Here is an 11931-nt window from a genome sequence, read left to right as displayed (position 1 = left end):
TCTTTCTTTCCTTCCTTTCTTTCTCTTTCTCCCTTCCTTGCTCTCTTCTCTTTCTTTCCTTCCTTCCTCCTTCCCCCCTCCCTTCCTTTCTTTCTTCCTTCCTCCTTTCCTTCCTAACCAGCGGCTGGTGAAGAGCCTGGCACATAGCAGGTGCTTGTTATATGCTTGTTGATTCATTGATTGATTGTATATAATTTTCCAGAGTTGTAGGAAATCCAAATTGGACTATGTCAAAACTTTTCCAATTTGTCTTAGTACTATAATTTCTATAGCCACAAACATCACACACTGGTACAGCATTATGTATTGGTAGCTAAAAGATCATGCTGTGACACTTTCCACCAGCTGCCTGTTCTGATTAATATAATAAATGGCTTCCTGGGATGTAAGTGTAAATAGGTTCGTGCTGTGCACATTTCAAGTCAAACTTGGCCAGTTCCTCAGAACAGGGTTGTACTGGAAGGGTGCTGAAAGAGTCTTGCAAACACAAGCTGGCTAGAGTTTTCCTAGGACTGGTACCCACGTGAAATGTTTCCTCAAAGCTTTCTGTGAAATGAGAAAAACAACCAGGCTCTGACCAGACACTCAGATTGTAATGCAGCCATTTTCAAGGGCACAAGATGTATTTAGGCTTTATGTGATCACTGAGTAAGCAAAGCCAGGGAAATCAACTCTTTGTACTTGAAGGGAAGTGAACAGGGTTGGCATTATGCATAGGTTGAATAGGGATGCCTGCCTGGAGTAATATGAGGGACAGTGAGAAGACACTTCTTCCTGTGTTCAAAAATGCTTCTCCTCTGCCCTGAAATTCCATCATTAGAAATTATTACAAATAGCTAAAACGACAACCTAAACCAAAACAGAATTCTATGTAATTAAGCTGGGCTCCAAAGAACAAAAGAGAAAATTCCCCTCCTTTTCTTTTTCGTGGTAAGGGGACTCTGAGTTTGGAACATTGCATATACTGTCGGATTCCCTTGATGTGTTTATTAGATTTGTTGAATTACTTAAAAAAAAAAGTTCTTCATTACAAAGAATGACTCTGAGGAAGGGGTGAGTAAAGGAACATGTGTGGAAATGAAGGTGATTTAAAAAAAACCAAAAGATTTAAATTTTTAAAAATGTAATTGGATAAAATGTGTTTGGAGACATAGTGATATCCACTGTATGTAAGCATATACAAAGAATGTGGAATTTTGACAACATGTTGAAGCTACATCTACCATCAGAACCCTTCTCTGATGTGGTCCACCAATTTTCAGGAATTGCCTGAGGTTAAAGTACTTTGCTCAGGACCATGAAACGAGTAAGTGTTGGATTTTAACCAGGTCTTTCTGACTCTGTATGCCATCCATTACTCACACTACCTCTTTCTCTCTGTGTAAATATAGTAATTCTTAGGATGGTAGTCTGGTAGAGAATTCCCCAGATGTCTGTGAGAATGCTCTATTCCATGTTGTTGGTACTGTGCTTTAAGGTAACAAAGAGAATGTATATTGAAGGAGTAATTCAGAACAATAGAAATACCCTGAGTGTTCAGAAGAGGACAGAGAAAAGAAGGGAAAAGTTGGTACTACCATGTGAAATTTGATGACTGCCTAAAAAATACTTTGTTGTTCAGCTATTTCAGTCATGTCTGACTCTTCATGACCCCATTTGGAGTTTCCTTGGCAAAGATACTGTAGTGGTTTGCCATTTCCCTTCTCCAGCTCTTTTTTACAGACAAGGAAACCGAGACAAACAGGGTTAAGTGACTTGCCTAGGGTCATACAGTTGGTAAGTGTCTGAGACCAGATTTGAACTTAGGAAGAGGAGTCTTCCTGACCGCAACCCTGGTGCTGTATTCACTGTACCACCTGGTTGCAGTTCCACAAAAAATATGCAATCCTTTTTGTTTATGGAAATGTTCATGTTTGTTGATGACATTCAAATTCTTAATAATCATGTTTCTAAAAGAAAAAAGTACATTAACTCTGAAATCAGAGGACCTGGGTTAGAATATTGCTTCTAATGTTTTTTGGGCAAGTAACTTAACCTCCCTGAGCCTCAGTTTCTTTATCTGAAATGAAGGGGTAGGACTATATGGGTCTTTAAGATGCTTTCCAGCTTCACATCTATGAACCTTATGAATGAAGGGATACCAGAAAGGAAAGAAAGTGCTACCCATAGCTGTGAAATCCAGTTCTAGGAAAACCGTGCCTTCCACTGGATGGAGAAATCAAACTGTCTAGGTATGTGTATTGAGCAGACCGAAAGGAAGAATAATTACAAAATAAGGAAATAGCAGCAAAAGATCCTGGAAAATCCCCACATTGTCCAATAGAGTGAACTTTATGCCAGGGATGCTGGATAGTGGTTAATGGGGAACAAGGTGGCCTTGTGTCAGTGTCAATAGTGGTTTTCACCAATGCCTCAGAGTATGGTGCCCCACCCAGACTTCCTTTCTTAGGACAGGCCCCTACCTTCCTTTTCCTCTTATATCCCCCTACCACAAGTCAAAACAAGTATTCCCTTAAGCTTTAATCTAGAATCTAAGAATGAATTTAGGAGTTACAATTTGATGGATACTAAGGCTTTCTTGGGCAGCTAGGTGGCACAGTGGATAGAGTGCCAGGCCTGAAGTCAGGAAGACTCTTCTTGAATTCAAATCTGGCCTCAGATATTTAGTAGCTGTGTGACCCTGGGCAAGTCACTTAACCCTTTTTGCCTCAGTTTCCTCATCTGTAAAATGAGCTGGAAAAGGAAATGGCAAACCACTCCAGTACCTTTGCCAAGAAAATCCCAAATAGGATCACGAAGAATCAGACACAACTGAAACAACTAAACAACAACAACAACCTTAAACTCACTACTATAATTGGTGAGGGAAGGGGGAGAAATAGGGTTTTGGAATTTTGTAGATCCTGACAGCAGTTATCTTGTGAGTTCATTGGCAGAGGGACTCCCAATAATTAACACTTTCTATCAATGAAGATTGACACCTGCTTTGAAACTTGGAGTCCTAGAGAATTTCCTAGAACACTGGGAGGTGAAGTGATTCTCCAGGGTTGTATAGCCTCTATGTGTCAGATAAAACTTGAAACCATGTATTGCTCACTTTAAGGTGAGCTCACTACACATTATGGCACAATACTTCTAATGTACTCACTTAGCCAGGATATTCAATAAAAATAAGAAGCTGCTGAACTTTCCTTTTTTGGACTTTGAATTCTCACTAAGTTCATCTCTGGTCTGACCCCCTTCTTCTTCACTCTTATTCTGAAACAGATTCCCGGGAAGCAGCCTCCTGGTTTCCTGAGTTCTCTGTCCTTAGGGACTGATGGCCCATGGGGTGGAGTTTTGGGGTCTCTCCCCACATGGTCCCTTGCATTCCCAAATCCCTCCTCCATAAAATTGTATTTGTTTTTAAAAGTTGATTTGAGGACATGTTTCATGCTGCTTGACCTGAGTGCTGAGATTGTTTGCTATGTCTCTGCTCAGCCCTTGGGGAGGGGGGACTTGCTTATTAAATCAAATTTTTTTCTCATTGAAAAGAGCTCCTGAGGGCTAGTCTCCTAATGTATACATGCGCTTGAAGAATGCAACAGTGACTTGGTACTTACCTGTTGTAACTTTCATGCTTAAAATGTCAGTGCTCAGGTTGTCATTCATCACTTGGATTGGAAAACTGAGGTTTTTTAAGTAAGTTTTGAAAGGCTCCAGGAGGGATGCATTTTCAAAACTTATCTCAATCTCAATCTCATATTCTTCAGGTGCAGGGCTGCTTGTGGCCACTGAAAAGAAAATATGAGAAAAAACATATCAGGAGAGGGAGACAGAATGATGGATAGAATATTATTCATAATCAGCAGAGATTAGTGGAGTGAGTTGGTGACTACATATATGTATATAGTATTGTTGTTCAGTTGTTTCAGTTACGTCTGACTCTTCGTGACTCCATTTTGGGGTGACAGAGAGACTGGGGTGGTTGGCCATTTCCTTCTCCAGCTCATTTTACAGATGAGGAAACCGAGGTGAACAAAGTTGTGACTAGCCCAGAGTCACACAGCTAATATGCGTCTGTCTGGGGCTGGATTTGAACTCATTAAGACAAGTCTTTCTGACTCCAGGACTGGTACTGGATCCACTGTGCCACCTAGATGTCCATCACTTTCCCTTACCTCATGTATTTAATAAGTCACCAGATCTTGCTATTTCTACTTCCACATTTCTGACACCTACCCCCTTCTCTCCACTTATCCAGCTGTCATCTTAATTCAAGTCTTTATAACCTTTCATCTAGATCATTTCAAGAGCTTCCTAATTGGTCGCCATGACCCATGTCTCCCCACATCAGTCCATCCAGCTGCCAAAGTGATGTTCCTTAAATCCAGGTCTGACCACATCACACCCATAGTCAATAAAATTCATTGGTTCCCTATTGCCTCTAAGATAAATGTAGCTCTTAAACCAGGTGATTTTCTTCACAGTGCAAACGTGCTTCATTGGAACACAGGATTTAGAGTTGAAGGAAATGGGTTCAAATCTTAGCCTTACTTGTGTGACCTGGGACAAAACATTCCCTCTTCATGCACATCACCCCTTTACCAATCTAATAGGTCCTTCTAGGTCAATCTAGGTCCTTGGGTGTGGCCTTTTGACTGAGTCAAAGTTTTACAGAACAAATCCTTTTATTAAATGGATTTGTTCTGTGAAGTTTAGATTTAGTGAAAGGGCCACACTCAAGGACCTAGAGGGCCACATGTGGCCTCAAGGCTGCAGTTTCGCCACCCCTGGAAAGCCTTTGCAACTTTGCCCCTAGCTTTCTAACATCATTGTACATTATTCTCCATCCCACACTTGATAGTCTAGATAAAATTGCCTCTCTGTTCCTCACACAAGACATGCCATCTTCTATATGCAACCATACAGACTGTCCCTTATGCCTCAGATGCACTCCTTCCTGAGCATCACTTCCCAGAATCCTTCTCTTCCTGCCAGCTGCAGATTCTTTGGGGATGCCAATTTTGACATCTAGCATGTTACTATAACTATTCCCCCCAGCTTTCTTGTCACATACATACTTTGATAAATGTCTGTTTGTACCCACTGTGGCTTATGCTTTTTTCTTCTGTGCACTAAAAAATATTATACTGATGTTTTGTTTGGCTCATCTGTAATAACCCACTAATCTTCACCCCCACCCCACCCCAAGCTTTTTCTCGCAACAAATGGCCAGCAAAACAAATCAACCTGATGGCCTTGTCTCAGAAAACGTATCCCTTGTGCATCTCTAGCCCATTATTTCTTGTCAAGAAATAGGAAGTATATTGTATTATCAGTCATCTGAAGTCATACCCATCTGGCATTGGTTTTTTTTTTTTTTGGCTAAGCAATGGGTTTAAGTGACTTGCCCAGGGTCACACAGCTAGTAAGTGTTATGTATCTGAGGCCGGATTTGAACTCAGGTCCTCCTGACTCCAGGGCCGGTGCTCTATCCACTGTGCCACCTAGCTGCCCCCCTATCTGGCATTGTTAAGCAGAATCCTACCCACTTATAGGGCAGCTAGGTGGCACAGTAGATAGAGTACTGAGTCAGGAGTCAGGAAGACTCATCTTTCTGAGTTCAAATCTGTCCTCAGACACTTACTGGCTGTGTGACCCTGGGCAAGTCACTCAACCCTGTTTGCCTCAGTTTCCTCACCTGTAAAATGAGCTTCAGAAGCAAATGGCAAATCACTCCAGTATCTTTGCCAAGAAGAGTTTGGCATGAAGAATCGGGCATGACTGAAAAGAGTGAACAACAATCTACTTAAAAGCATTACTTTGTGAACCAGGGACATTTGGATGAAGGACAAGATGTGTGGCATAAAAAATCTGTTTTATTTTTTCAAGCACTTATTTCTGAAAAATAACATAATGATTTTTCCTTACAGTGCAAACATGATTCATTGGAACACAGGATCTGGAGTCGAAGGAAATGGGTTCAGATCCTAGCCTTGCTTGTGTGACCTGAGACAAAATACAGCCTCTCTTCATGTACACCACCCCTTTACCAATCTAACAGGATTAGGGAAAACTCAGTGCTAAAATGAGAAGTCTTAGTGATAATAATAGCTAACATTTATTTATTGTGCTAAGCCCTTTACGAGCATTATCTCACAGCAACTCTGGAAAGTAGATGCTATTATTATCTCCATTTTACAGATGAGGAAACTGAGGCAAACAGACATTAAGTGACTCGCCCAGGCCCATACAGCCAGGTAGTATCTGAGGCAGAATTTGAACTCAGGTCTTCCTGACCCCAGGCCCAGAGCTCTACCCACTGAGTCACCTAGCTGCCCTACTTGGCTCAATCTCACTACCATTGATGCCATAGGGGAGAGTCTCCTCTTGATTCTCTACCTTTATTTGACCCAAGTCTTTGAAAAAAAATGGCAGGAGGGTTCTCTGGGAGCCAGTGCTGATCAGCATTTGAGAGCTGCCTTTCACTTTTCAGTCCCTGGTTCGTAGCTAGCTCTTGTAAGAACACTTTCAGGTGAGTTAGGAATGATTGGATCTCTGACTGTGCCTGGTCATTAATATATCAATTTTAGACCTCAGGAAGCAAAGATGCCAATTCAGTAAATGTTACCCACTTAACACTTTTATAAATGCTCTACAGTCAAGGACATCTTTACTGAGTGAAGGTAGCCAAGCCAACATTCTAAGAACCATAGGATTGAGAGCTAGAAGAGACCTTGGAAATCATTGAGTTCAAGCCCCTCATTTTGCAGATGAGGAAACTGAGGCTCATTGACTTGCCCAAGAGTCAATGGGATAGACTTGGGACCATAGGTTCAGAGCTGGAAGGGGATTCAGAGGCTAGCTAGTAAAACCTCCTCATTTTACAGGTGAGGAAAACAAGACCCAACCGAGCTGAATGACTTACCCAAGGTCACAGAGAGAGAAAGCACCAGATGTAAGAACAAACCAGGGATTTGAGCCCATATTCTCAGACTCCAGAATCTGAGATCATCCCTGGTACCATGCAACCTTTCAGGTATTTCTATTCTCTGATATTTTCTGACTTTGATGCCCTATCTGGAATGTGGTCTATTCCAAGTATCATCAGTGCCAGAGAGCGTGGATCTATCACTAGACCCAGAAGGCATAAGCAAACAATGACTTTCCTTCTTCTTTCCCATAAATCTCTGCAGTACCCCACTTATCTTGAACGGACATTTCTGGAAAGTTGGCCCCAAACTGTAATAAGTGATGTTGGCTTCTCCGATATAAAGGATTAAGCAAACAAAACTATTTTGCCAAGCAGTCCTGACAAGAAGCATGGCTTCCAGTCATATCCAGTAAAGGTAGGCATAAATTAATGTTCCACTCCACAACCCAATGAAACATAAACATGCTGACTTCATCGAGTAGACAATGTCCTAGTACTCAGGAGGGTGGGGGAGAGGGAAGGAGATAATTCTTTATCAACATTAGTTCTTTCTTTTTCTTCTCTCCCTTTGGTCTCAAAGCAGGTGAACACCCATCCAAGCAGCAGTGTTTTCATGTTCCCTTCTGGAAACCATTCTCAGTGGAGTGAAATTCTCAATACTGATCTCTTAATTTGATGGAATCCAGTCCTATCAGTTTCTTCATTGATATGATTAAAGGAAGAGAAACAGCTTTAGTTAATGGATAGAAAGCCAACCTCAGAGCCAGGAAGGCCTGGGTCCAAACCCTATCTCTACCATATTTTTTTCAAGCCAATGAACCTTTATAAAGTACCTACTATGTCTTAAGAACTGTTATGTTAGTACCATACTAAGCACTGAGGATATAAAGTAAAAAACAGTACTTTCTTCAAAGGGGCTCATTCTTTTTTTTCTAGTCATTCATTTTTCAAAATATTGAGTTCCAAATTTTTCCTCCCTCCAGCCCCTCCCCAACTGGTAGGGAAGGCAAGCAATATGATTTCCATATTTTCCATATTCCAGTATTTCCATATTAGTCATGTTGCAAAAAAAAAAAAAGTGAGGGAGGCAAGAAAAATAAAGTGGAAAAATGTGCTTCAATCTGTACTCAGCTGTCTCTAACATATATTGGCTGCGTGACTCTGGGCAAGTAACTTCACCTCTCAGTGCCCCAAACAAATCTCAAAGACTATAAATTGCAGGGTAATTGCAGGTCTGTATTGGTAAAGAGATTTTTCCCCAGTAGAAGTTCTCCATGGCAATGAAATCATGGGTCCAGTCCCATCCCATTCCATAATCAAAGAACCTGACCCATCTTCAGGTGTGAAGAGTGGAACTGTCTGACCGAGGGAGCTCCTCAGACATCGGGTTACCTGTGACAGCTGGAGGTGCCATAGTAAAGTAGTCCCGAAACCCTGGGTGAGATGTCAGGAGTCTTGCCTGTTAGTTCCATCTCATCTATCGAGTGTGGTAATCCTAGGCTACGTAACTTCATAGGACTGTTTTGACTCCAATGATCAATAGCTAACTATGTGATCTGAGAAAAATGATTATTTCTCTCTTGTACTAATAACGAATTATTGAATGAGACTAAGGCTTTTCCCCCTCTTTTCTACTTCCCCATCCAGAAATGAACCAGTGTGGGAAATCTTGGGCAAAGACTGTGGATTTCTGCTCATTTTGTTCACTCAGACAGATCTGGGGAAATTGGATTCTCCCTTTTGTCAGATTGATGATATGGAAATGGATAAGTCCCTTTGACCAAGATTTGGGTAATTCAAGTCATGTACCTCAAGACTTAATATAATATAGCCCACCTCTCATTGTAATATTCATTCTCTCATTAATTATTAACTAATCAGAATCAGTTGCCACCCTAATAACCTGCTCTACCACAGTCATATAAACTGTGAGCCCACTGCCATGAAGGGTCTTTGGTATTCTAGAGTCCCACTTATCTCTTTTTATTTATTATTTTATGTATTAATAAATATGCTACCCTTATTCATAAGATGATTAAATTACCAAGAAATTACCCAGAAAATTAATAAAATGATTAAATAAATGATAAAATGATTAAATTACCCAGAAATTATGTCTCTCCAACTTTTTAAATGTCACAGATCTCTGGAACATTTCACCTAAGATCTTTGAGCTCCAGTTTTCTCATCTGTAAAATTAGGATAATATTCCCTACCTTTCACATCTCATATGGGAATGTCCTGAGGAAAGAATACTGGATTTGGAGGTGGAGGACCTGGGATCCTTAGAAGTCATCAATCTAACCCCTTTATTTTACAGATGGGGGAACCAAAGTCCAGAAAAGTTTAAAAAAAAAAAGTAAAAGTCTCATAGGTAGTAAGTGGCATAATTGGGATTTGAACCAGGTCCTCAAATTCCAAATACATTGCTTTTTCCAGTGTTATCGAGCTGCCTCTGGCAGCTGGTAAGTTATTTAACTATTCTGTTTTTCAGTTTCCTCATCTGTAAAATGGGGAGAGGACGAGTACAATGTTAGATGCTCTCTAAGGTTCCTTCCAGAGCTGGACAGAGCTGAGGAAGCCATTTGGTCAAGCTTCCAAATTTTAAGAATGAGGAAGCTGAAACCCGAGTATTTGTCCAGGATCCCACAGGTAGAAATCATTTGAGATGGGATCTGAACCCAGGATCTATGAGGATGAAAGGGGATAATGACATGGTGGGTGATTTTCTTTTTGAGGCATTATTATGACCACCAGGGGGGATTAAAGCTCTCAGTCTCTCCCCTCGATACTCAGGTTCTCTCCTTTGGAAAAGTAAAGGAACAAGTGATCACATTACAGACCTGTTCAAACATAGACTACAGGCCCAGAAACAAGCCTAGAGAACAGAAAGTCTTTGACCAGCCCTCCCTCCTAGCCCCCATCACCGCCCACAGCCCCAAGGACAACAGTAAGCACTTTGCTTTATTGTAACAAAGATTATAGCCATGAGAACACAATGATTCCCTTGGCAGTCTCACGAGCAGATCACGTTTCCTGGACGGGGGTCAGACAGAGCCAGTAAATCATGGTTGCCAGGTTTGCAGAAGGACTTGGAATGCAGTTTGTTATGGGCCACTTCTGGCTGGTATGAACCTTGCCCTTGTTTGATGAGGCATTAAGCAGTCACTCTGCCTAGCACATGTTTGGGAAGCCCTGGGTTAGACGGAGAGCTGGAAGGGTCCCCAAACCCAACATCTTCATTTTACAGAGGTAAAAACTGAGGCTTAGGTAGGTCAAAGTCACATAGGTAGTAAGTATCAGAGCGGGGATTTGAACTCAGGTTCTCTGACTTCATAGCAAGTACTTTCTACTGTACCATTCTGCTTTCTCTGCTTTATGCATATTTCTTTTGCACCCCTTTATATAATAATAATTATATCTATAAGTTAATAAAATAATAACTATAATAATTATGTTTATCATAATAGCTAGCATTTTTGTAGAGCTTTATGATTTGCAAAAGCACTTTACAAATATTATCTTCTTTGATCCTAACAACAGCTCTGAGAGGTCGGTGCTATTATTATTCCCATTTTACAGATGAGGAAACTGAAGTAGACACAAGTTAAGTGATTTGCCCAGTGACACACAGCTGGTTAAGTGCCTGAGGCAGGTCTTGAACTCAGAGGTCCTCCTAACTCCATGTCCAGCACTCTATTTACTGTGTCACCTAAAGAAGATGTTGTTATTATTCAAAATTGCATGACTTAAATAATTATGAGCCTTAGAATAGGGCAGGAGTGGGGAACCTGCAGCCTTAAGGCCACATGGGGCCCTCTAGGTCCTCAAGTGCAGCCCTTTGACTAAATCCAAACTTCACAGAACATTAAATCCTTTAATAAAAGTATTTGTTCTGTAAAACTTGGACTCAATCAAAAGGCCACACCCAAGAATCTAGAAGGCCACATGTGGCCTAGAGACCTCGATTCCCCACCTCTGAAATAGGGGATTGATATTCAGGAAGATCTGTTTTCAAGTGCTGCCTGAGACACATACTAGCTATGCGACCCTGGGCAATTCAACTCCCCTCTCAGTGTCCCAGGCAATGAGATTTTTTTTTTAACCATTTTTATGTCATAAACCCCATTGGCAGTCTAGTGAAGCTCTGGGCCCCTTCTTTGAATGATGTTTTTAAATGCATAAAATAAAATAAATAAGATTACAAAGGAAATCAAATATTTTGAAATTAAGACATATTTTTTCCATCCAAGTTCACAGACCCCTGAAACATATCCCCTTGAGGTTCTATGGACTCCAGCTTAAGAACCCTACCTCTAAGATTCTGACTTCCCTCCATCCCTGGAACTCTTTCTCTCTTCAGCTCTGCCTCTGACTTCCCTGGTTTCCTTTAAGGCCTAACTAAAATCCCATCTTTTACAGGAAATCTTTTCCCTAACCCCTCAGTTGGAGTGTTTTCCTTCCACTAATTATTTTCTATTTATCATGTATATAGCTTGCTTTGTATATTTGTTAGCATGTTGTCTCTCCTCTTAGACTGTAAATTCTGTGAGGACAGGGATTGTCTTTTGTCTCTTTTGGTATTCCTAGTGCTTAGCACAGTGCCTGGCATGTTTGCCGTTTTCAACTGTTTAGTCACATCTGACTGTGTATGACCCCATGGACTTTTGACTATGGGTTTTCTTGGCAAAGACAATGGAATGGCTTGTCATTCCCTTCTTCAGTGTGTCCTCCATTTTACACATGAGAAACTGAGGCAAATGAGGATTAATTGACTTGCCCAGGGTCACACAGGTAGTAAGTATCTGAGTTTGGATTCAAACTCAGACCTTCCTGGCTCCAAGTCTGCCCCTACATGCCCAGCACATAGTAGGTGCTTAATAAACATTGATTGAATAGCAGCCAACCTGCCTTTGGGAGAGAGGAACTCCCTTTACAAATACAATCACAAGCCTTCCCCTAACACACACACACACACACACACACACACACACACACAATTATGAAAAGTGTGA

The 11931-nt window shown here is 41.1% G+C and overlaps 1 protein-coding gene across 5 annotated transcripts in view; it reads right to left on the bottom strand.

Annotated features, from left to right (window-relative positions):
- The window catches only part of ADGRF5 (adhesion G protein-coupled receptor F5), a 142737-nt gene that overhangs the window by 44321 nt on the left and 86485 nt on the right, over positions 1-11931 (bottom strand). For all 5 annotated transcript variants that reach the window (XM_027838281.1, XM_027838280.1, XM_027838279.1 and 2 more), the window contains exon 4: positions 3603-3773. In XM_027838281.1, the coding sequence (XP_027694082.1) occupies positions 3603-3773 (171 nt within the window). The remainder of the gene's footprint in view (positions 1-3602; positions 3774-11931) is intronic.

Source organism: Vombatus ursinus, unplaced genomic scaffold (assembly GCF_900497805.2).
Source record: "Vombatus ursinus unplaced genomic scaffold, bare-nosed wombat genome assembly UNPS02014826.1, whole genome shotgun sequence".
NCBI lineage: Eukaryota > Metazoa > Chordata > Mammalia > Diprotodontia > Vombatidae > Vombatus > Vombatus ursinus.
Note: the sequence above shows the minus strand (reverse complement) of the source record. Positions and strands in the feature narration are given on the sequence as shown.